Raw genomic sequence first — 23,313 nt, forward strand, 5'->3', positions numbered from 1 at the left:
GGGTGGTTCAGTGGTAGAATGTTTGCCTGCCATGCAGAGACCTGGGTTTGATTCCTGACCCAGGCATCCCACCCCCCAGCCACCATCGGCAGCCTACTTTAACATCACACCGTTTATCAGTTTCATTATCTTTCCCCACTTGTGCTTTCTGGAATCGTCTCATCAATAAAACTACTTGCTCTTAAGTCAATGCCTTGTGGTCTGCCTCTGGGGAAATCTAACCTGTGACACAAAGTATGCTTTGCCCACCCCTAAGACGTGTAAGTTGAGTCAGGAAGTATTGATGAGCTTTTCAAAGTTGGTTGCTTAAAGATGTGAATTTAAAGAAAAATGTTTAGGAAATTATGGTACAGGGATATGGCAAAAATTGTGAAGGTGGTTTGAACATCACATCTGGGAAACTGTACAGTACATAGTCCAAGATGGGGAGGCTCTTTGTTCTAACCAGGATGTGTGCATGCGCAGTCATCTTTTAATCCCTGTACTAGCTTGGCCATGCTTCCCTTTTTTTGTCAGGACTGCTAGGAAGCTCAGAGAGAAATGTTCAGCTCAGTTGTATTTTCATTCCTGAAGGATCTCCCACTTCTGACAAATGGTTTCTAATCTTTCACATTGAACTGGTCTCTGGTTTGAGTCAGTATTGCCTGTCTCGGAATACGGTTGGCAGATTGGAAACACATTAAAAACCATGGTGTTAAATGCATGAGCCTTGGAATAAGACAGACCTGTATTCAAATCCCAATGCCACAATTTATAAATCTGGGGGAACTTGGGCAGTCACATAACTTCCCACGTCTTTGATTTTGTCATCTATAAACATGGATGACGAGGATCTACTCCCCAGTGGGGATTAAATGAAAGGAATCCATATAAATCCTCAAGCATAGAGCTTGGCATAACCAGTGTCAGTTGCTGCAATACCTACCATTATGGGAACTTTCACTCCAACACGACAAGAGGAGCAAGCCTGGGGACTCTGTATACCCCCAGTGTCAGGTACCATCCTGACCCCAGCACCCATTTGTGACGATCAAGAATGGAAAGAAAACACAATCTCAAGCCAGGCTGAAAGGACAAGGAACTATGTGTCCTGTTCACCATTAAACTCTTAAGACCTAACTCTATGCTTAGCACTACTCAGTATTCCCTGAGAAATTAGTTCATTCCGGTCTCTTCTTCACTGACCACAAAGACTCAGCTCTGTCCTCAGAAATATTTGGCAAGTTTTATTTAAATGTTTTGTGTTCCCTTTTAACCAAGACCAAAAAAAGACAATTTTTGCCATTCCAAACAGGAATTGCTTAGGGCGGAGCTGGCGTGCACGTTCGGAGCTGGAAAATGTGGGCCTCACAGGTCTCGCTGGGACCGGGCGGCCGTTCCCAGGAGGGGACTTCCTGGGGGACCCCAGGCAGCCTTGGAATGAGCGAGTGAGCCAAGCCCCATCCCGAGCAGAGGTGTCCTCTGCAGGCAGCCCTGGGCTTGGGGTGGGGCGTGGTGGGTTCCAGAAGGAAGGAGGTGAGGGTGGGAATGTTCCATGGAGTCTCCAGGGCCTCTAGAGCTCTGGGGAAGTAGGTTTGCTAGAAAAATAAGATGGGTGGCTTTGAGAATTTCTGCAGTCTGTGTCCTCGGCCTGCCCAGGAGAAACCTACCCTGGCCAAAGGGGCAGTAGGGCAGGAGCGGAGGACGGAAGCCAGGAACTGGTCTGGACCTCAGGGGAGGATTCCAGCGTGGAGCCCGGCGGGTGGCAGACTTTGGTTTCCTGGGTCTCTTTCTGGCCGCTGTGGAGGCCGTGGAGGGCTCTGCCTCCCGCCCCCGAGGTGGGGGCTGCCCGGGCAGGCGGGCCGCGCCGACCATGTCGCGGGCTCGTGGGTGCCTGAGCCCCGGCCCCTCAGAACAGGCCGTGCAGGGGCAGCAGCAGCAGCAGCAGCAGCAGTGGTGACCCCGGCGCGGGGCCGCCTGCGGAGCCGGCCGAGGCGCAGTGGTCGCGGTTGGCGCCGATGCAGGCCGCGTAGGCCATCACGTGGGGGATGTAGTTCTGCTCGTGGACGCCGTGCAGCAGGTGAGCCATGGGGCCCTTGGCGAAGACCGCCACGTCCTCCCCGCCGTGGGTCTCGTAGCGCAGGGGCACGGCCGCCTGGGCCTGGTAGTTGTTGTGAGCTGGGGGCCGGAGGAGACCCTCGCTGAGAGCCTGCCGGGCACCGGGCACCGGGCGGGCGGCACCGCGGCGCCCCTGCCCGACTGGTTTGACCGCCCCCATTTTAGAGAAGACGATATGGAGGGTCAGGATGGGGAAGTCATAGTGCCCAAGATGACAAGATTCTAACCCGAAGCTGTTCTGACATAAGAGCCTGTAATCTCGATCCCTGGAAGAAAATAACCCATCCAGGCTGTCTACATTAGCAGGGAAGAGTGAACCCAGGGAGTGGGGTTTGCATCTTACCATTGGTTGGGTCCACAGGAACAAATGAGGAATCAAGAACAATAATGAACATTGAACAATATGGAATTGGAGGAAAAAGTGGGGGAGTTTCCTATATTGGAATATTAAACAGCCAGTAAAGATGAAACAAGCACGTGCCTGGCCCGACCCTGAATTCACCACATCCATTTATTCCTCCTGACAACCTGGGGAGAGGCTGGGAAGGGTGAAGCTACGTGCCCAATGTCACCCTGGGATTTAAATTGGGATTGCTCTCACCCACGTCCTGGCTATTCCGAGGTCGCTAACCTTGACCACGAGCCTAGGCTCTGCGCCCAAGCCTGTCCCGGAGCAGGACCCTGGGCCCCCTATGCCCCGCCGCGTCCCCCCGGGCCTGGGGCTTGGCAGCCTCACCGAAGTCCACCGTGGAGATGTTCTCCCGCTCGCCGCCCACCAGCCTGTAGCCAGGCCCGTTGCCGTACAGGATGGAGGTGAAGGGCTTCTTGTCCACGTCGCTCACCGCGGGGGCCAGGCCTGCATAGGGAGGGGGCGGCCCTGGGGTCACGTTGGGGCACCAGGTGTCCAGTCCCCAGCTGGGGCTCCCCAGTGGTCCGCAACCCCCCGGGAACCCCTTTGAAGGGCCCCAAACCACCGATGAAGTCACCTTCCAAACACTTACCTACTTGTAACCAACCGTCCTCCAGCTCTCATGATGCCCACATCCACCCTCCCTCCCGCCTGTCAGTCCGTCCGTCCACCCACCCTCTGTCCCATCCGCTTGTCTGTCTATCCACTCCATCCCTCATCCTGTCTGTTCCCTACCCAGTTCTCACTGAGTCCCCACCAGGTGCCAGGCCCAGAGCTTGCTGGCTTTCCCCCAGGCCACGCCTGCTCCCGGGGGGCAGACAGGAGACCCTGAGAGTGCCCACCTACCAAAGATAGAGTTGCCACGAGGGGTGTATCCACCGAACGTAAAGACGTGGGAGTGGTCGGCAGTGACCACGGTCAGTGTGTCTTCCAGAGAGGTCATGGTGCCTGCCAGCCCTATGGCCTGGTCCATCTCCACGGCCTCATGCAGTGCCTGCTGGGCTTTGCCCTCATGGTGCCCATGGTCAATCCTGCCTCCTTGAGACGCCAAGGCAAAGGCTTCGAGTGAGGGGGGAGGGGGAGAAAGACCTGCACCCAAGCGCCCCCTCCACGACTGCCGGATTAACCCTTCTTTTGATAGGGAAGGGCTGTAACCTTTGCCCAGAACCTACTATTTGCTGTTAGGCAGCCATTCAACCCTCAGAGACTCAGAGAGGGACAGTCCCTTGATTAAAGTCACACATAAAGGAAACCACAAAGCCAAGATCTGCTTTTAAGCAGCTCCATTAAATGAAAAGTTTGTGCTCTTTCCTCCACCCCACGCTGCTTCCAGCACCATTTCTTCCACTGCGTGAGACTTAAGAACTTCCCAGGGGTAGGGTGGTGGGTGGGGTGGGGCGAGCATGCCTGAGTACCTGCTGTGAACCAGGCACATAAGCTGGTATTTCATTCCCCTTCACAATACCCTGGGCAGAGATGGGTATGATCAGCCCTACTTTACTGATGGAAATATTGAGGTCTGGAGTGGGGAAATCAAGTGCCAAAAGGTAGAATTTACTAGGGTTTGAATTCAAGTGTGACACTCTAATAGAGCCTTTGTTTTCTTCTTCCCGCCATGAGGACCCCATCTGTAACAGCAAAGCATGGCAGCTTCTCAGGCCAAAAGGGTGGTGAAGACCCCTGTGCCCGGGCAGTGCCAATGGGAGGCTCCACAGGGCTTGCTGAACCTGCCCCCCGCCCGCTTCCCCCAGGCGTGCACAGGAGGCCTGGCTTTGTGCCTGGCCCTGCGGCTGAGTGCCGTGTGGCCCGATGCTGCCTGGGTGGACACTCCCGGCTCTGAGGGTCTGAGCCTGGGCGCCCGCTCTTCCCAGCGGCCTGGGCCTCCACCACTCTTGGCCTGGCGGGCTGGCAGGGTGGGTCCTCCCTTTGTTGTGGCTTTGTGAGCAACTGGCCCAGCCCTGGCGCGGCTCACAAAGACGACCATTCCCCGGGGAGCCCTGCTCACCACCACTGGCCCCTGGCTGGTTCCTTGGCGTCACGAGGCCTGTTCGGGGCCAGGCCAAGACCTCCATGCTTGAATGGGAACCCTGGGGGTTGGCAAGAAAGCAGCCAAGCCAGGCTGGTGGTCACCGACCTCTGGAGGGCAGAGGGACCTGTGTGTCTACATGTGGTGAGAGAGTGCGTGTGCAAGTTTGTCCAAATGTGTCTGAGTGTGTGCTGATGAGAGCATATGCTACGTGTGCATCCCGGCGAGGCAAAATTAGGAACCCGGAGAACAAGAGCTGTTAGGACTTTGGCAGATTCTGATATCTTTATCACTTCTTTATACTTCCTATTGTTACTAACTTAGCTATTATATAATGATTAATACAATTGTATTATTGTACAGTAATAATGATGAGGAGGATAATAGAAACACTGAGCATCTGTTTTCTGCTGGGCCTGTTCCAAGTACTTTATGTCTCTGAATGCAATGATGCTCACAGCCCCTCTACAAGGCATACAGATTTTTTTGTTTGTTTTTTTTTTCACATGGGCAGGCACCAGGAAACCCAGGCCTCCAGCATGGCAGGCGAGAATTCTGCCACTGAGCCACCGTCGCACCACCCAAGGCATTCAGTTTTTATCCTCATTTTACAGAAATGTGCACGGGAGGGTCCCACAGCCAGAGCATGGCAGCACTCACGTGGGACTCCAGGGCCTGCGACAGCGGCAGGGAACCCTGTAAATGTTGGGTGTGGCACCCAGCACTGGAAAGCCAAGGCCTGTGGATTTGGAGAGAACTGTACACTCCTCTAGCGATAGGCCTTGGGTAGGGCCCCCCAACCCCACCAAAAAAAAAAAGGAAGCAACTTGCTTCCTCTTTCAGGAAGCCATCCTGGATTTTTAAGACTGACATGCCCTCTCCATATCCAGCCTGATAAGCAGCTCTGCCCCCAGGCTCCTACCTTCCACCAATAAGAAGAAGCCTTTGGGGTTCTTCTTCAGGATCTTGAGAGCCACTGCCACCATCTCAGAGAGTGACGGGTCAGTCACATTGTTCCTGTTCAGCTCGTACTGCAGGTCCACTGGCTCAAAGAGACCTGAGGAGAACACAAGGAGGCATGGCTGGTGAGAACCAGGACACTGGTAGGGGACCCCTGTAGTAGCCTGAAGGAGCCACTGAAGCCAGAAGCTGGAAGAACGAAACCCGGGAGAGAAGGACCAGCAGATGTCACCTCGTGCCTTACCACCTGACAGAGGAGCCCAAGCTTGCCAGTAACCAGTCTTTGGAGAAGGAACTGTCCTGATGATGCCTTTATTTGGACATTTTCACGGCCTTAGAACTGTATAGTTGTAGGCTAATAAATCTCCATTGTTAAAAACCAGTCCATGCCTGGTTTATTGCATTTTGTCAGCTTTACCAAACCAAAACAACCCCCAAGGAAACTGAGGTGTCACACGGAACACAGGTGTGATAAGAGGGAAGGAACCTTATCTGGATGGCCCTTGAAGGCCTAGGATTATGCCAGTTGCTTAGGAAATGCTGCCTCCTTCAAATCACATGACTGCTGCTTAGGTGACAACACCACGTCCATTTTATAGAGGAGGAGACTGAAGCTTGGGGCTCCAGGAAGCTGCTATTTTTAGCTGGTAAGTGGAAGATCTGGGAACAAACCCATTGGCGTCTCCCCAGCCTGGAGGGCCTTCCTGGCACCATGGCCTCGGTGGGGCATCCTGTGTGGGCACCTGTTTACACACCAGGTCTGATGGGCACAGTGGCCTGTGCAGTGAATCAGCAGAGGGTTTGGGATCTCCGTCCCTTCCACTCACTGAGCTTGAAATAAGGAGAGTGATCCATTCCTTGCCCATGTCACAGGTTCCACATGTGTAGCCTCTCCAAAAGCTAACCTTATAACCAATAGAATACTGTGGGAATGACAGGGTGTGTCTTCCAAGGCCGGGGTGCAGGGCAGCTGGCTTCCACCTTGCATACTGCTGCATCTCTGGGGAAAGGCGGTCACCATGCTAGGAGGCCACTCAGGCATTCTGGGGACAGTTCCACCTGGCGGGGACCAGAGCCCTCCTGCTTGCTGGGTCACATGAGGGATTCCCAGCCCCAGACAAGGAAGGCTCCAGGGGGCCACGGCCATGGGAAAGACCAAGTCAGAACTGCCCAGCTAAGCTGCCCCCAAATTCCTGCCCAAAGAAACTGTGTGAGGTAACAGATGTTTACTCTAAGCATGGGGGAATTTGTCACCCAGCATCAGATAATGCATTCAAGGCCAGGGCTCATGTAATCTTCATGGTGGCCCCAGGAGGCCCTGTTATTATCCACACTTGATAGAAATCCCTTGCCCAAGGCCACAGAGCTCACAGGTGGTGAGCTGGGATTTGAACTCACTCTGGCTCTAAGGTCCACGAGTGGAACTGTTAAAACTACACACATGGGTACATGCGTCCCTCTATACAGCCCGGGTCAGGTGTGTGAGAGGGTGCTGTGTGGCCGGACAGAGGGCCGGGTGTATGGCTGGGGGACCCTCCAGGTACCCAGCTTGGAGCCCATCATCTCCCATGACTTGCCCAGGGCCGGGAACTATGCTCCTTGGGAAATGTTTGCTGGAGATTTTGCTCCCACATGCTCAGTGGGAGGGAGGACCCGGATGTGTGCTTGGTGGTTCCAGGGCCCCCAACCTGCTCGACCCCTAGCTTCGGGACCGTGTTCCAACAAGCTTGGTGCTGCCCTCGGCTCCTTGCCTGTTCCCCGTCCTCCGGGGAGGGAGGGCAATCCCCAGTAGGACCAGCAGAGACCTGCATGGCTGGCTCCTCCCCTCGGCCACCCAGGAGAACTGGCTCCAGGTCCCCCTGCCCCCCAGCCCAGGACCTGTCCAGGTTCCAGCTCCCAACCAGGGCTCCCATTTGCCTGGGACATAATTCCAATCAGCTGCGTGGCACGTCACACGCTGCTCGCCCTCTCTGAGCTTGTTTGCCCTTCTGCCTGTTGGGCTCGTCACCCTGCACAGCCAGCAGATTCCAGGCCTAATTCCATGAACCAGAACTCCCTTCTTTACCCCTCCTGGGTCCTGGAGGCTGAGGACAAAGGCCCCTACATGGGGGTGGGGGAGCCAGACTGCGGCTTTGGCCCCAGCTGCTGGACTCACAATCCCGGCCACGGGATGCCCGGCTGGGGGTCCTCCACTCCATCCCCCTCCACTTACCCAAGAGGTAGTCCACCTTGCGGGGGTCGAGGGTCAGGAGTTCAGTGCGGTTCCAGACGTAGTGGGAGTGCTAGGAGGAAGGGCCGCGTTAGCACAAGGGAGGCTTCGGGCAGTGGAAGGAAGGCATTTATTTATCTGCTCTTTTAGGCAGTTAACAATCCCTCCTTTAAGTCCTACTGTGCTTCCCTGAAGAAAATCACAAATAAATAGGCAAGTGTAATGCAGGGAATACCAAGGGGGCTACAACAGCCCAGAGGCAGGAACCAGGGAGGGCTAATGGGGACTTAGCCTATTCTAATGGGGACTTGGAGGACAAGTAGAGTCAAGGGGGAGTGTTCTAAACGAAGGATCATGGGGCAAAGGAAGAGGGAGGTGTGGGCCACCAGGGGTTTCAAGTGCCCACTGGGGAAATGGGCTGTTCGTTCTGGGGACTCTCTTAGTGGGGAACCTAAAGGAAGTGCTGCCTCCCCAGGGCAAAGAGACCACAGGAAGTGGCCGGCCAGGCTTGGGAGTTCTGCAGCTGCCAAGAATCAGCTGTGTGTCCTTAGGAGACTCCCTTGCCTCCTCTGGGCCATGCCATTGGGCTCAGTGGTTTTCAAACTTTTTCCTTGGAAGAGCTTCAGGGGCTGCTGTGGGGAAAGGGGAGAGAGGCTGAGAAAGTAGGGCTTTGGTCTCCACCCCTGCTTCACCAAGGCGGCTCTCCTTCCTGTGTTATCTCACCTAACCCTCAGTCCAGCCCAATGAGTAACTACTGTTATTCCCATTTTACAGATGAGGACACTGAGGCACAGAGATGATGTAGCTACTCAATGGTAAAGGTGGATGGAATCGAGAACCCACGATTTTCTAGGACTGCATGGCCTACCCAGGACCCTGCAGTCACACCCTGTTGGGCCCAGGCCCAGGCAGGGGTGTGGGTCCTGTCTCTCCCTCATAGCATCTAGACTGAGCTCCAGGGACAGCACCTTGCCTGAGCAAGAAGGATTAAGCTCTAGCCCCATTTTCCCCACATACAGAAACTGAGTCTGAGGGTGGGGTGGGGCTCTGGCCCAGCCTGAGACAACTCAGGAGGAATGGGAAAGAGTCAAAGTAGCACAGTCACCCTCTGCCTCGGGGGGCCACCTCCCTGCCCCCCCCCATGAAACTTTGGTCCAGCCCCATCCCACGAGGCCTCCTTTGGGGGGGGGGGGGGGGGCGGGTAGGGCCGAGTCCTGGAACCTCAGAAACCCAAACACAGAATGACATCAAAGTGGCTGCCAGGCTGCTCTCCACAGCCTTCAGCCCTGACCACAGTCATTTCCAGACGCCAGCTGCCCCAGGTCCCGCAGCCGCAGATTGAAAGGGCCAGAAGCCTCTCCAAGGAGTCAGAGTCAGGGCCCATTCCCACGGCTCCAGCCTCCCTTCCCCAGCCCATCCCTCGCCCGGTCAAAGGGAACCCATTGCGGAGAGCTGCCCCGCGGGCCAGTGCTTGCACACTCCCCAGCCAGCTGCGCCCTCCTCCGCGCCTCCTCTGCCTGTGAAGTCCTCCATCCATCCTGCCTCTCCAGCAACTCTTGCCCCATCTTCTTGCTTGCTCAGGCGTCTCAGCCCCTCCCTTGTATAGTTCTGGGGCTTCGCCCCCATCTAGCACGCAGCATTCCATTCTGATTTTTCTTGACCATCTGATTCATCTTTTGCCCTCCGTGCCCCACCAAGGGCCCCCCACACAGTAGGAGCTCAGGTTTTCCCGCCTCATTACTCTAGTGCCCAATTCCTACAGGAGAACTGACTGATCACCTTCTATGAGCCATTTCTCTCTCTGTTAGCCCATTTTGGTCCTACGAAAACACTTCGAGGTAAGAATTACAAAGCCACAGAGGGGTCACCCGGCCCCAGCCCCCCACCGCCCTGCTGCAGGCTGCTCTGCAGCCACCTGGGCTGGGCCCGGCTACCTTGTGTCTCGGTTTGAAGTTCTTCCAGATATCGATGAGATTGAGGCCATCCAGCCTCGTGCCGCGAGCCTTCTCATCCATCTCATACTCCACGTCCGTTCTGTTCTTGGGGAGCATGTACTTTCGGCCGCCGCCCATGATCACCTAAACAAGACAGAGGCCATCAGTGCACCTTGGGGTCCCAGGACCCCCAGAAGCCCAGTGGCCTCCGCCTGGAGAGCTGGACGCCTGTGCTAGGTTCAAAGCTCTCTGCCCTGATGCTCTACTTTCCCAGCTCTGAGAAGAAAAACTAACTTCCTTCTCATCATGAAGACAGAATCATGGGTCTTTTGAATGTTTTCAGGGGCTTCTGGGGTGAAATATTGGAGCTCATGATGACCCACCTTAACTAGCTTTCCAGAAACCTGACACATAACTCCCTCTTTTATAAGAATAAGATCATTTTTTGAGCACTCACTGCCATGTCAAGCACTTAGGAAACATTATCCAGCTTTACACCAAGCCTGCGACGGAATCGGTGTCGTTTCATTTCCCAAATAAAGAAATGGCACAGAAAGGTGATTTCTTTCCCTCCAGGTCACACAGCCAGTAAATGACAGAACCCAGGATTTGAACCCAGGTCTTCTCTGACTCCAGGGCCAGGCCTCTGCTGTGTCCGCAGAGCCAAGGACAGTGCATCCAGGAGCCTCCTCTCCCCCAGTGAGCAGCGGGATACCCAGAGGCCAGGGCAGCCCCGCTGGGAGCCAGCCCACTGCAGCCTGGACAAACAGTGGGGCCGGGACTCGCTGTCTGTGCCATCACTGCCAGGCTAATTTTACCCACCCCGGCTGGCATGCGCGGGCGGACGACGCAGGGCTGTTTGTTTTCCTTGGGAGTCCATGTTTGAAGTCCTGACTATTTTTAAAACAGAGGCCAAGAGCAAAACAGCCGCAGCCCGCCGTGGCTACCACACCGGTGTCCTCCTGTCACCGCGGGCTCTGGCCCAGGCCCTGGGCCCACTGCCCCCAGGCTTGGTATCCTATAGGCCCCTTCTCGACCTTCCACTCTGTTTCCCTCGTCAGAACCCAGGGTGCAGAGGGAGCCCGGAGCCTGGGCTGAGGCTGGACGTGGGGACGACACCCCAGGACAGCCCCTTCACAGGGCGCTGGACAGTCAGGGATGCAGGGCCTGGGTTTGAATCCTGCCGCCCGGGGCCTGTCACTTCATCTTCCTGAGCTTTGGTTTCTTTACCTACAAAATGGACTAATGGTACTGGCCAAAGAAGGAACCTAATAACCCAGTGTGGGCTCCAGCACCCATGGGCTGTGTCCTAATGGTGGGTATTTCCACTTCCAGAAGTAAGAGAAGTAAAACTGTTTCCAGGGAGGCAGGCTTCTCACTCCCAGCTAGGCAGGGTCACTGGTCCTGCCCCTCCCCTGCTGTCCCGCAGAACCTGGCCCCCTGGCTCTGTCTCAGAGTGGAAAACGAAGCCCCAATGTTCTCGCCTGGAGCCTCATCATTTCCAGCCCGGCAGGGACTTCACACGCGCTCATTAAACTCCCAAATAACAGACTTGCTGTTTGGCTTTGGGGTTTGGGTTTGTGTCTTTCTTTCTTTTTCTTTTTTTTTTTAGCAGAAGATATTTATTTTCAGGGCGGATACCAGGATTTTTGTTTCATGTATGGCCTGGGGACTCAGGGGCTTTAGGGGTAGTGGGGCACAAAGGGGCCATGGGACCAGGACAGAAAGGAGGAAGAGAGAGGAGAGGCAGGAGGGAGAGGAGTGCTCACACGTGTGCCCTGCTGCCACTCACCCCTGTGCAGAGAGCACGCCCCCCAGCAGCCCCTGAGGACCACCCCTGATCCTCAGTTGGGAATTCCTGCCCCTCCTCCTCCTCGGCTTTCCCTCAAGCTCCCGACCCCATCCCGGGCTGTTTCTGCCAAATCTCTGTAAAGAGCAGCCCCATAATTATCTGTGCTTGTACCACAAATGTTCTCACACCCATGACCTCATCTCGGCCTCCAACAGCCCCAGGAGGAGGCAGGTGGGGCTCTCTGTTTTTGTTGCACAGGTGGGGAAACTGAGGCTCCAAGAGGCAAAGACTCGCTCTGGTCACGTGTCGGGTGGATGCCACCAGGATGGGGTGGTTTTGCCTTAAATGTCCACTCACTGAGAGGGGCCAACGGGACTCTTTGCTCTGAAAGGGGGTACTTGATCCCCCACACAGAAGAGAAAAACACAGGCCAGGAGAAGGACCTGGTGGCACTCAGAAATTGGGTGGGGGATACAGGGGAGGGTGGTCAAGCGCAAGCCTGGGAGCCAGCGAACTGCCTGGTTGTGGGGAGAAACAGAGGTGAGGGGTGAGGGGTACCTGGGACCTGAGGGCTCTTCCTTTGTCTCACTGAACCCCCTTTTCCAGACTTTGGGGGTCCCTTTCCTTCTTCATCCCCCACCTACAGTGGGTCACAAGTGTTTGAAAACAGGAGTTCTCATTTAAGAACAGAGTAGGGACCCACCTGGGCAATTGGATGTATGGCGCTTTTGGGGTGCAGGGCCAGGGGGCAGGTGTGTTACTTGCCTGCACGGGACCAAACAGCATGTGCATGTGAACTTTGAGGGGGGCATGGGGCTCATCTATAAATGCTGCCACTAGGTGTCAGGACCCATGCTCCGCTCTGCAGGGCTCATTGTGTGCGGCTTTTACAAGGGCTTATAAGCTGGGTGCACTTCACAGAGGGGCAATGGAGGCTCAGAGAGGTTAGGTAACTGACCCAAGGTCGCAGAGCTAGCTAGGGAGTTGCAGATGGGAGGTTGCACTAGCCACTGCAAACACAGCCTCTGGGTTGCACATGTCCACCTGCCAGCAAGTGTGTGGGACTCTAGCAAGTGTGTCGGTCTGAGTGTTGGGGGCAGGAACTCCCCTCAGACTGCCACTGTGCCACCCTACCTCCCATGTTGAAGGGAGGGTAGCACCAGGTCCCAATTTAGGGCATAATCCCTGGGCGCTGGATTCTTGGAGTGTGGTGGTGGCCACATCAGCAAAATTCTCCAGTGCTTTCTCTCCCTGACCACAGATCCCCTAGTAGGCTGGGAGCCCTCCTGGGTGTGCAGCGAGTTGGGCCAAGCTACTTTTCTGGGGTCACCCCTGGCCCACGGCCTCTCACCCATTGGAGGCCCCACCTGCCCTGCACTCACCTCGATGTCCCTGATGTTGTGCACGAGCTGGTAGGCAATATCCTTGCAGCCCTGGCTCAGAGCCTCTGGGGGCATCTCGTTGTCCGAGTACCAGTCCCGGTCGGCAGAGTGGGCGTAGGCCGCGCTGGGCGTGGCGTGGTTCACGCGCGTGGTTGTCACGATGCCCACGGATTTGCCTGGGGTACAGGAAGGAGAGGTCGGCATCATCTGGAGGTGGGGTGTCCACACTGCCTTTGCCGCCCCCTCCCAGCTAACGACTGACCTCCCTCCAGGTCTGCAGACCTCCGGGGCCTCAGTTTTCCTTCGGGTGAGGGTGTGGGGGAGGGATGGGCCTCTAAGTATCCTGGCAGATCAGACACTCTGCCTTGTAACCCTCCCCTCCTCCATTGCCCTTGAGCTGTGAACACCTAGGCTGGAATCCCCTAGTCGCCTTCAAGGACCCCAAAGAACCACTCCTCCAGGAAGCCCTTCAAGATCTTCACCCACAGGACCCCTCTCCAGGGACTCAGGTCCGGTGTAGTTCTGGCACTTGGGACAATCTGCCTCGTCCCCAGATTCCAGGGGATATGTCCTTCCAATTCCAAGGAAGGAGGAGGAGACATTCACGGAAGTCCCTTGGGAGTGGCACTGGGCTAGGTCCTTTAGAAGCATCATCTTATTCCCTAGGAGGGGGCTACATTTTCAATGGGTCTGGAAGCCACTCACCTTCCCTATCGTGCCAGGGATTCCATGGGTGTTTCGGACTCCCACACCAGAGCCGGAAGAGGCCCGGAGAGCCTCTTGCCCTACCTGCTCCCCATGGCCTGGCTGGGAGGATGCAGGCCCCACTGCTCGCCGCCCCCGCCCCTCACCAGCGTCCTTGGCCCAGCGCAGGATGGAGGTGACCTCGTTGCCCTTCGTGGTGTTGCACTGAGAGCGCTCGGTCGCTGCGCTCACCCCCACGGTGCCCTCGTTGGCCTTCACCCCACACAGGTAGGCGGTGGCAGTGCCCGCGCTGTCAGGGACCTGGGCGTTGGTGTTGTACGTCTACCGGTAGGAAAAGGGGGTCAGGAGCTGCCACTCGCCCCCATGCATGCTCACGGGCACTGGGGCGTGGGGACGGTAGAGCCCCTGTAGCCTTGGCTGAGCCCTGCTCAGTTCTCCCAGCTTCCCGCCCCAGCTTCCTGCCCCTGGCAACCGCAGGCAGCGAGAAGGGACCAGAACCCAGCCCTCCAACACTGGGAGAGAAATGTCTGGCAGAGGAGTTGGGGGTCTGGCTGGGTCAGCCGACGCTTCTTGCTGGGTCTAGGGCTGGCGGCAGGACCCCGGGAGGGGGAAGGGGCAGGCGAGTTCCAGAGAGGAAAGAGAAGGGTTCTTGAAGGAGTGGGGAAATGGGGGAAAGTGGGGGGGAAACAGGATGTAGATTGGGGAGATGGCCAAGGGGGGAGTGAGAATAAATGGGGTTGGTGCTAATGTCTCTGCACCCCCTCCTCCTAACAGCCACCGTGCCACCCACACCTCCCTTAAAGAGACTCTGGAACTATCTGTTTCCCTACCCCAGTGGCCTGTGAGCAATCTGCAGGCACAGAACACATTAGATCCCCAGAAGGGAGGCCTGGGGCCTCACCCAGAGTGTCCGGAATAGGTTCACTACGTACTACCACCAGTAACAGCTGCCCTCTAGTGCACAGAACATTTTACATCAGTTATCTAATTAATTTCCTGCACTGTCTTTGGAGAAAATAAATGGAATAAAACTACCCACAACAATATAGATTAACCTAAGTGTAAGAAGCCAAACACCAAAGAGTCTCTACTATACAATCCCATTTGCCTAAATTACAAAAGCAGGCACAGCTGATGGTGTTCAGGGTGGAGGCTAACTCGGGCAGGGTAGGGCTAGTGGCTGGAGAGGGCTCAAGGGCACCCCTGGCTGCAGTCATGTTCAATCGCTTGACCCAGATGCTAGTTATACAGGCATGTTCAGTTTGCTGTACACAGTTTCTATGCATATTATACTTATAAAAACCATTTTTTTTTTAGGTGCATGGTCCAGGAATCAAACCCAGGTCTCCTGCATGGAAGGCAAGCCTTCTACCACTGAACCACCCATGCACCCTGGGCTAAAGCCTTTTACAAAGTTTTGGGAGGTAGCTACTGCCTTTCTCCTTTCACTGTGGAGCTACTGAGACCCAGGAGGGTGGATGTGCCTTGTCACGGGCTGCAGCAGGCTGGAGCTCAGGTCTAGCAGACGCCAGCTCTCCTGCCCTCTCCTCCATGCTGCCAAGTTGAGAAGTGGGAGGTTTGGACCAGGTGGGCTGGGGCCGGGGCTCACCTTGGAAAGGGCCACGAAGGGGAACTTGTCCATCTCCAGCCTGGTCTCCTCCCCAGGGCTATGGTGGAGCTGACCCTTGAGGATGCGGGCAGCCGTCACCGTGGAGACACCCATCCCTGTGGCACAGTGGGGGAGGCCTCAGTCTGTTGGGTTCCCTGCCTCTCCAAGCAGCCTTCTCGGGCACCCCTACCTCTCAAGAGCCGAGGTGGGCGTGGGCAGTAGGCACCAACAGGTGGCCCTGTAAATGTGACTGGGCAGTTCCTCTCTTCCCTTCCTCCCCAGACCCTCAGGGGACCTTCTGGCAGAGCAGATCTCTTGGTCCACAGCCTGCCCCCCCATCCTCTTAAACATGCCTCCCTCCCCCCTCACTGGGCCCCCAGGCTCCTCAGCTCAGCTCCCTTCACCTCAGTCTGGCGCCCTGGGGCCCAACCCTGGTGTCATCACCCCGCCCCTCCCTCAGGCCCCCAGGCCTCACCATCTCCCAGGAACATGATGACATTCTTAGCCACTTTCGTGTTGAGGTTCTGGAGCCCCAGGGCATTTTTCAAGGTGTGCTGAGCTTGGTTTCGCCAGTAATTGGGGTCTTTCTCTTTCTCTGTACAGAGAGGATGGCAGAGTTATTTGGTAGAAGGTGGGGGCAGCTTCCCATTGCCATACTTTAGAGACACTTCCCATGTCCTGGCTGAGGCTGGAAGAGGCAGCACTGTCCATGTCAAACACACCTTGTGGTTGGCAATCATTACTCCAGTGAATTCCTCCGAACAAGCCTGGGAACCTTGGAGTCTTCTCTCCAATTACAGAAAGAAACCAGGGCTCAGAGACACCAAGCACTTCACCCAAGACCACACAGCACTGCCAGACACTAGAAGAGCCGGGCTTCCCTCCAAAACCCAAGCTCTTTCGTTCCACCCAGAAGAGACAGGTTCTGCTAAGGCATGAAATGAATTGTGCTTGCGCAATTAGAAAGGTAATATTTAACCTATTCAAGAGAACAAACTACTTCCAACTGCAGGAGTCCCCAGATGTATCCAGCCATCAATTATAAACTCTGCTTGGCTTATTCATTAAAGCAGGTTCAGCGGGAATCCCTCTTAGCCAGAGTATTCAAAGCAGTGCTGGGAAGACAAGATTTGCGCTTCATTTAATGTATCAAATTTAAAGCAGCAGCACGGGCGGGCCACGGTGGTTCAGCAGGCAAGAATGTTCGCCTGCCGTGCCAGAGGACCGGGGTTCGATTCCCGGTGCCTGCCCATGTTTAAAAAAAAAAACTTAATTAAAGTAGCAGCTTACAGTTTCATTACAGAGAAGAAAATGCTCTCTTCTGCTCCATGTGTGTGTCCAGCCATCAGCCCTCCAGTGGAAAAAATACAGGTTTAGTACCCGACAGACCTCAGTGCAAATCCCAACAGCACCAACTACCAGCCATGAGACCCTGGGCAAGTCGCTTCCCTGAGCCTCAGTTTCCACCCCTGTCAAATAAGGTTGCTTGTCTCTTCCTCTCAGGGTCATCGTGAGGACCTGATTAGATAAGGCAAGTGACACGCCTGGCTCACGGAGGCAACCAAAAGTTGGTAGAATAGAACTGCACAGCACAAGACTGAGCCCTAACGCAAACCACGGACTACAGTTAATAAAATACCAATGTTTCATCAGTTGTAACAAAGCTCCCACACTCACGCAAAATGTTAACAATGTGGGAGGATATATGGGAACTCTACGCTTTCTGTATGATTTTTCTGAAAACCTACAACCACTCTAACAACAGCAACAAAAAGTTGGCAGCTCCCCGTTGCCCCCGCCCCCTGTCCTCATGGTTCCACCTCCAGGGTTTGAAATCTGTTTCCCTCCAACCAGAGGCCCCAGACCCCTGCCCGTGGCGGTTACAGAACCCATCTGCCTGGCCGTCTGCTGGAATCCAGAATCCTGGAGCTGGGAAGCTCCTTAGGGATTGCATCCGAGGAAGGTTGAGGCCGGGAGAGGCGGGAGGCTCTTCTCCGAGCCCAGGGGCCTCGCTGCTCCAGCAGCTCGGGCTCGCCCTTGCCTTGCAGGACAGCTGCAGGGGAACAGCCCTCCTTTCTCACACACTCCCAGCGTCCGGGCAGTGTGCCCAGCGCTCTGCACACAGCAGCACCCCCATGGTCCTCCCCCCGGCCTCGGAGCGTGGGGACCATTGTTCTCTCCACACTATGAAGAGACGGAGCGTCCCGAGACTGAAGTGGCACAGGAAGGTCCCACACCCACGTGTCTCTGTGACCACTGCGTGGTAGGCAGCAGAAGAAGCTGTTCCCTGCCTCAAGCCTGGACCCATCCTTCCCTACAGGGCTTCCTTCCCCTATCCTTCACAGCCGAGTGATGAAAAGAATCCTCTTATCTCACCCCAAATTCCAGATCCCAGTTTAACCCTCTGTTTTGCAAGTGTCTGCTGAGGTCAGTTGCAGACCTCACAGGCAGAGTCCCAACCTCCAGCTCTGTGCCTCTAGGCAAGCTCCTTCCCCTAGCGTTTCTGCTCCAGGAAAATGGGGGAAAAGGTAGCTACCAAGGGAGCTTTGAAGAAAAGAGTTCAAGGACTAAATGTGATAAGTCCTGGGCCTGCGGTTTTCATCAGAGATCACACTGGCTCAAGGCCGGCTCTGATCTCCTCCCTGCTTTCCTGCCATGCACACCACCAAGCTAGGTCTTTGGTCAAGGAGCTTGACCTCTGCCTCAAATGCCATTTGGGCAGCAAGGACTTTCTCATTCTCCGTGGCTCCTCCGGAAGCTCGGTGGATTTGCCAGGGCCAATCTCTGTACCTCTGCACAGCCTCTGACTCCGGTTTGCCTGGCTCACAGCTGGGTTAGCTCCCTGCTAGACTGGGGGTCTGGTGAGGAGAGGACCCCTCGAGAGGAGTTTAGCAGATGTCAAACTGACTTCACGCCGAAGGACTGGTTTATGCAACGATGGCTCGTTTGGACAAATGAGAACTGGGAGGCCGTTTGTTTTTGGAGAAGATTAAATGACATGAGAAAATGCTCAGGCCATAAAGCTGTCAGTATACACTACCTTCATATGATGGTCAAAGCAGGCAAAACTAGCCTATGGTGGCAGGACCAAGCCTAGTAATTTCCTTTGGCTGGGGGCAAGGGTATGGGTTGGAAGGGACACAGGGAATGAGCTGAATGGCAGTGACACGAGTGCAAATGCATGTAAAAATCCATTATGCTGTACATTTTAAATTTATACACTTTAAAAAAGAAAGAAAACATAATGTCAATATCACTACTACCCATCAGAATGGCTGAAATGAAACAGAAAAAAAATGGAATTGCTGGATGGTTGAAGATCTTTCATTTTGTCTTCTTCACCTTTTCAATTTTCATCCATCTGCTTATGGTTCATCCAAACAGGCTGTGAGTGCTGAGAAGGCAGGGACCCCATCCCAGAGTGACCTGAGACCCCCAAGGCTGCACATGGAAAGGTACCATAGGACCGCAGAAGCAGTGGCCTGGGAATCTGGCAGTTTAAGTTCTGTGCCCAGCTCTGCCCCAATCTTGCCATGGGACATGGGGAAGGTCTGTTCCCTGCCTCCACCCCAATTTCTTCACCTGTTGAAATGAATTCTTCCTAAGAGAAGAGACCAACATTCATTGTGCATCCATTACAATGCAAGAAACTGTGGCTATCCCATGCTGCTAGAGAGGAAGAATTATCATCTCCACTGGACAGATGGAGAAACTGAGGCTTAGCCATATAATGGCCAGCACTAAAGAGTGCTCCCATCTCCATCTACAGGTACAGAAATGTTGAACAAAATAAACAATCAAAACCAGCATATAGTTCCAAGAACATATGACTGGATAAACAAATTATGGTATATACAAAGAAATGTTATTTGGCCATAGAAAGGAATGAAATTTAATACATGCTACAACCCGGATGAACTTTGAAAAGATCATGTTGAGTGAAATAAACTAGACACAAAAGAACAAATATTGTATGAGTTCATGTACGTGAAATGCTACAATAAGTAAATTCATAGAGACGGAAAGCAGATTATATCTTACCAGGGCCCAGGCTGGTTAGTGGGTGGGTAAAATGGGGAGTTACTGCTAATGGGTACAGAGTTTCTATCGCAGGTGATGAAACATTTTGGTGATGGTAGCACAATATTATGGATGCAATTGACATCACTGAACTGTAGACAGGAAAGCAATTTAACACAGGAAATTTTTAACTACTTTTGTATCATACGTTAAAATGATTTAAGTACATAGCTTGAAAGAAAAGAAAGGGAGTAGGGAGGCAGAGTTTAAGAGGGAACTCAAATACCAAGGGGGTAAAGAGAAGCTGATGAGGAGGATTTTCAGGATTCCAGACCAGATACAGGTCTAGATTGGCAGCTATTACAATGTGCACGTTTGCTTTGGAGCTATGAAGGGGTTAGAAAAAGAAAGCCATTCAAGAGAAGTGTGAACTCTGATGTTTGCCAAGTCTAAGTGGGGACCTGAATTTATAGCATAAGAATCACAAACTGAGAAATTAACATAAAAGCTTGTCTAGAATTAGTTGAACTCCCAGGACGCTTAAAAAAAAATCAACCACAAAACCACTCTGGAAAAAGACTTCCACGTGAATCTCCAAAAGAAAAAACAAAACAAAACTGTTGAAGATGGATTTACAAGCAAGAATGACAAAGTACACAAGGACATATGCATTAGCATGAGGGAGGGTAGGCCAACAAAACCAGTGGAAATTTGGAAACGTCTATAGAATTCAGTTCTATTTCAGTTTATTAAAGAGATAAGGACAAAATAGAAACCCCAATGAAAGAATAATACAACATGAAGGGAAAATGAGGGCAACTGACCCACCTAATTCTAACATTCACAGTGGCAGAGCTGGAATGTCCTGCTTAAAACGGTTTTCCAGTCTCAAATATTATGGATGGTTGTGACCCTGAGTATGGACACTATAGTCCATAACTACCGCACCTGCCCCACATCGTCCCATCCCTCCACTTGTGCCCCTCAAGCCTACCTGGCACTAAGGAGGTGGCAAGGCAGACACCGATGGCCAATACTAAGAACGGTGAAATCATGGTCCACGCCGAGAACTTCTTCTTCTCTGGAGCCCAGGGGATGCTATCGATGCGGGTGGGAAGAAACGGGCTGGCAGTGGTCAGCCGCTAACTGATGTTCTGATCCTAGAAATTAAAAGAAAAGACATGGGCTGCAGTTCCAGAGCTCATTTGTACGTTCATTCCTTGATCCATTCCACAAGTATCTGGGCAGTACGTATTTCAGGCCAGGCATGGGGCCAGGTGTTTGGGAATGAAAAGGAAGCTACTCAGACAAACAGTGGTGAAGTGCAAAGGAGCCATATAATCCAGTGTAGTCCCATCACATCTCCCGATGAACTTGCATTCCATCTGAAAGCCCAGAACCTCCTGGAGCCCCAGTCTTCTCTGCAGTGCTTCTCAAACATTGGTGGGCATCAAACCACCTGAGGAGCTTGTTAAACAGATTCCTGGGACCTAAGCCCCAAAGACTGCATTTCTAACCAGCTCCCAGATGATGCTGATGCTTCTGATCTGTGGACGGCTTCTGGAAAAGCCTGGTTCTAGAAAAATCTTGAGCCTTTTATGTTACCTGTGCATATCAAGGACAAAATAAAGAGCCCACTCTTTCTTAAGGGGACACCTACATTTGCTCACAAATATTCTCTCCTGGAGCTTGTCATTTATGATGAGAGGTGTAAAAAAAATTTCAGGAGTGAAGTACAGATTAAATGGTTACGTATGGCCATTTCTGGGCAGTGATATGATAGACTTTTTTTTTGTCTTTTGAATTTCCCAAATTTGCTTCAGCTTTGACGTTACCTTTACAATTTTTAAAAAGCAGGACTAGAAGAGAATACACCAAAAGTTTTCTCCAGGTGGTAGGACTGTGACCAATTATTTTCTCTTCTTTTTATTTCCCTGAATTTTCCAAATTTGCCTGAAATGAACATGCATTAATTGCATGGGAATATCTGTAAATTGTGCTAATCTATTAGGATCACAAGGGATAGCCTCATTGGGGTTGAGTTAGCACAGCAGAGAAATGTACTAAGCCTGTTTGCATCTGAGTGTTACTGGAAGATGAAAATTTTCAACTGACAATTTCACTGGCAAACAATGTAACTGCTATGACCAAAACAAAGATAAAAATGATTATCCCATTTGTTGTGCAGTGATGCAGCTTTGATTCCCTTTAATAGTGCATGCTGTAACCAGAAAGAAAAGAAACCACTCTACCACTAGAAAAAGGAATTTTGTGGTTCAGTGCTCGCCTTCCATGCGGGAGCCCTGGGTTCAATTCCTGGGCCATGCACACACATCTCCCCCCCCCCCCCAAAAGGGGATCTTGATTCAGTCTTAGAAACATGCACCTAATGTGCCATCCAACTGCATACCCCTTTGCTTCTGCAGCCCCTTCCTCATCCACCTGGCTCCCTAAAAACCCAGCTTGGGGGTGGAGGTGGAGATTGAAAGGAACTATGCTACATCTAATAGCACTTAACTCTGAGTGGTGGAATTTCAATTTTTTTTAATTCTACTTTTCATTAGTTTCCAAATTTTTCTATCGTAAACCCTAAAACCAAGGGAAAAATAACAAATCAAAAGTATTGGATTGATCTCAATCCTAATAAATTAGATCACTCAAAATACTTTTTAAACTGAAGTTACCTGTTTCAGGAAGACCCCAAGGTGGTCACTCATCTCAACAGACATCCCCTGAACTTCATATTGCCTTCCTTCCTTGCAGGAACTTCCCTGTTTTGAAACATCTCTTTCTCTGCCTCTTCTACCACACTGGGAGCATCTAAGAGCATGGACTTTACCTTGTTTGTCTCGGTACTCCTTGTGCTTAGACTGTAAATATTTACATCAGTTGAAAGCCAGCATTCGAAGGAGGGAGGGGAAGGGAAGAATCATTCAGAAATCCCTATTTCCTCTGTGCGTGAAAAAGTGCAAGCACTGAGGACGTGGAGCTGGGGGGACGGAGATGAGGACAGCTACTTAGGAAACCTGCTTGGCAAAGCTCAACCTCATTCACCTGTCCCATGACTTACCGCTCCAACAGAAATGCAAACGGATGTTCACCAAAAGATGTGTGCAAGAGTGTTCCCGTCAGCCCTTTCGTAAATACCTTGTGTGTCTTCACAACATGGAAATCCATGCAGTGATGCAAATGAATAATGTGCAACTCTGTGAGCGAAGGCAGCCAGACCCAAGAGAACCCGTGGTGTGATTCTGATGACATAAAGAATAAACTCCAACCCCAGGGAGGGAGGAGCCAGGACAAAGCTATGTTTGGGGGGTTTCTGGGGTGGTGGTAAACATGGGTGGCCTCAGTTTGAAAATCCAACAAGTCATCAGTATATTATATGGGCACGTTTCTGTACATATTTTTCAAAAAATGCTCTCTTGGCGGTTATGTAAACAACCTATAAAGGACACAGACAAAATGAAGACAGATCTCTGCATCACCTTTCACAGTTTATAAGACTTTCACGATCATATCTCACTCATATTCTATGTAGCAGACAGAGACAGGCTCTGAGAGGTGAAAGGACTTGCCCAAGGTCACACACGAGCAGAACTCGGGCCACAGGGCTCTGAATGCAGAAATAGCAATGAGATTACCACTGGTGATCTGGTGATCTCTCCACCCGGCCACCCCCACCCACAACCCCCACCCTGGGGGAGCTATCCACTTCCCTACCCATAAAATAAAGGCTCTGGGGCGGGCCGCGGTGGCTCAGCGGGCAAAGTGCTTGCCTGCTATGCCGGAGGACCTCGGTTCGATTCCCGGCCCCACCCCATGTAACAAAAACGGAGAAACAGAATACAATAAAACAAGAAAATGTTTAAAAATGTTTCCCTTTCCTCCTTCCTTCCTTCCTTCTCTCTGTCTTTCCTTTAAAAAAAAAAAAAAAAAAAAAAAAAATAAAGGCTCTGAATTATAAGACATGTAAAGGTTCCCGCATTACCACCACGATCAGAATGCAGACGGGGTCTACTACCCCAGCAAGCTCCCTTGTACTGCCCTTTCGTTGGCACATATTATCCCATCCCTAAAACCTGCAGCCCCTGATCTGCTCTCCATCACTGTAATTTTGATTGGAATTGCATTAAATCCATGGATCAATTTGGGAAGAGTTTACAGCGT

At 52.8% G+C, this 23,313-nt stretch overlaps 1 protein-coding gene across 5 annotated transcripts in view; it reads right to left on the reverse strand.

Moving 5' to 3' along the window:
• Positions 1–1,211: 1,211 nt before the first annotated feature.
• The window catches only part of ALPL (alkaline phosphatase, biomineralization associated), a 45,876-nt gene continuing 23,774 nt past the window's right edge, over positions 1,212–23,313 (reverse strand). For 2 of the 5 annotated variants that reach the window (XM_077150943.1, XM_077150945.1), the window contains 11 exons: positions 20,138–20,303; positions 15,599–15,718; positions 15,124–15,239; positions 13,661–13,835; positions 12,810–12,985; positions 9,636–9,779; positions 7,705–7,774; positions 5,455–5,589; positions 3,353–3,544; positions 2,834–2,953; positions 1,212–2,157 (listed from right to left, as the gene is read on the reverse strand). In XM_077150943.1, the coding sequence (XP_077007058.1) occupies positions 1,889–2,157; positions 2,834–2,953; positions 3,353–3,544; positions 5,455–5,589; positions 7,705–7,774; positions 9,636–9,779; positions 12,810–12,985; positions 13,661–13,835; positions 15,124–15,239; positions 15,599–15,718; positions 20,138–20,198 (1,578 nt within the window). In that variant the 5' untranslated portion in view covers positions 20,199–20,303 and the 3' untranslated portion in view covers positions 1,212–1,888. Of the gene's footprint in view, positions 2,158–2,833; positions 2,954–3,352; positions 3,545–5,454; positions 5,590–7,704; positions 7,775–9,635; positions 9,780–12,809; positions 12,986–13,660; positions 13,836–15,123; positions 15,240–15,598; positions 15,719–15,845; positions 16,106–16,413; positions 16,475–17,007; positions 17,245–20,137; positions 20,304–21,827; positions 21,937–23,313 lie in introns of those variants that run through there. The other 3 variants (XM_077150944.1, XM_077150946.1, XM_077150947.1) reach the window with 3 other exon arrangements.

The sequence above is a fragment of the Tamandua tetradactyla genome, chromosome 2 (assembly GCF_023851605.1).
Source record: "Tamandua tetradactyla isolate mTamTet1 chromosome 2, mTamTet1.pri, whole genome shotgun sequence".
In the NCBI taxonomy this organism is placed as follows: Eukaryota; Metazoa; Chordata; class Mammalia; order Pilosa; family Myrmecophagidae; genus Tamandua; species Tamandua tetradactyla.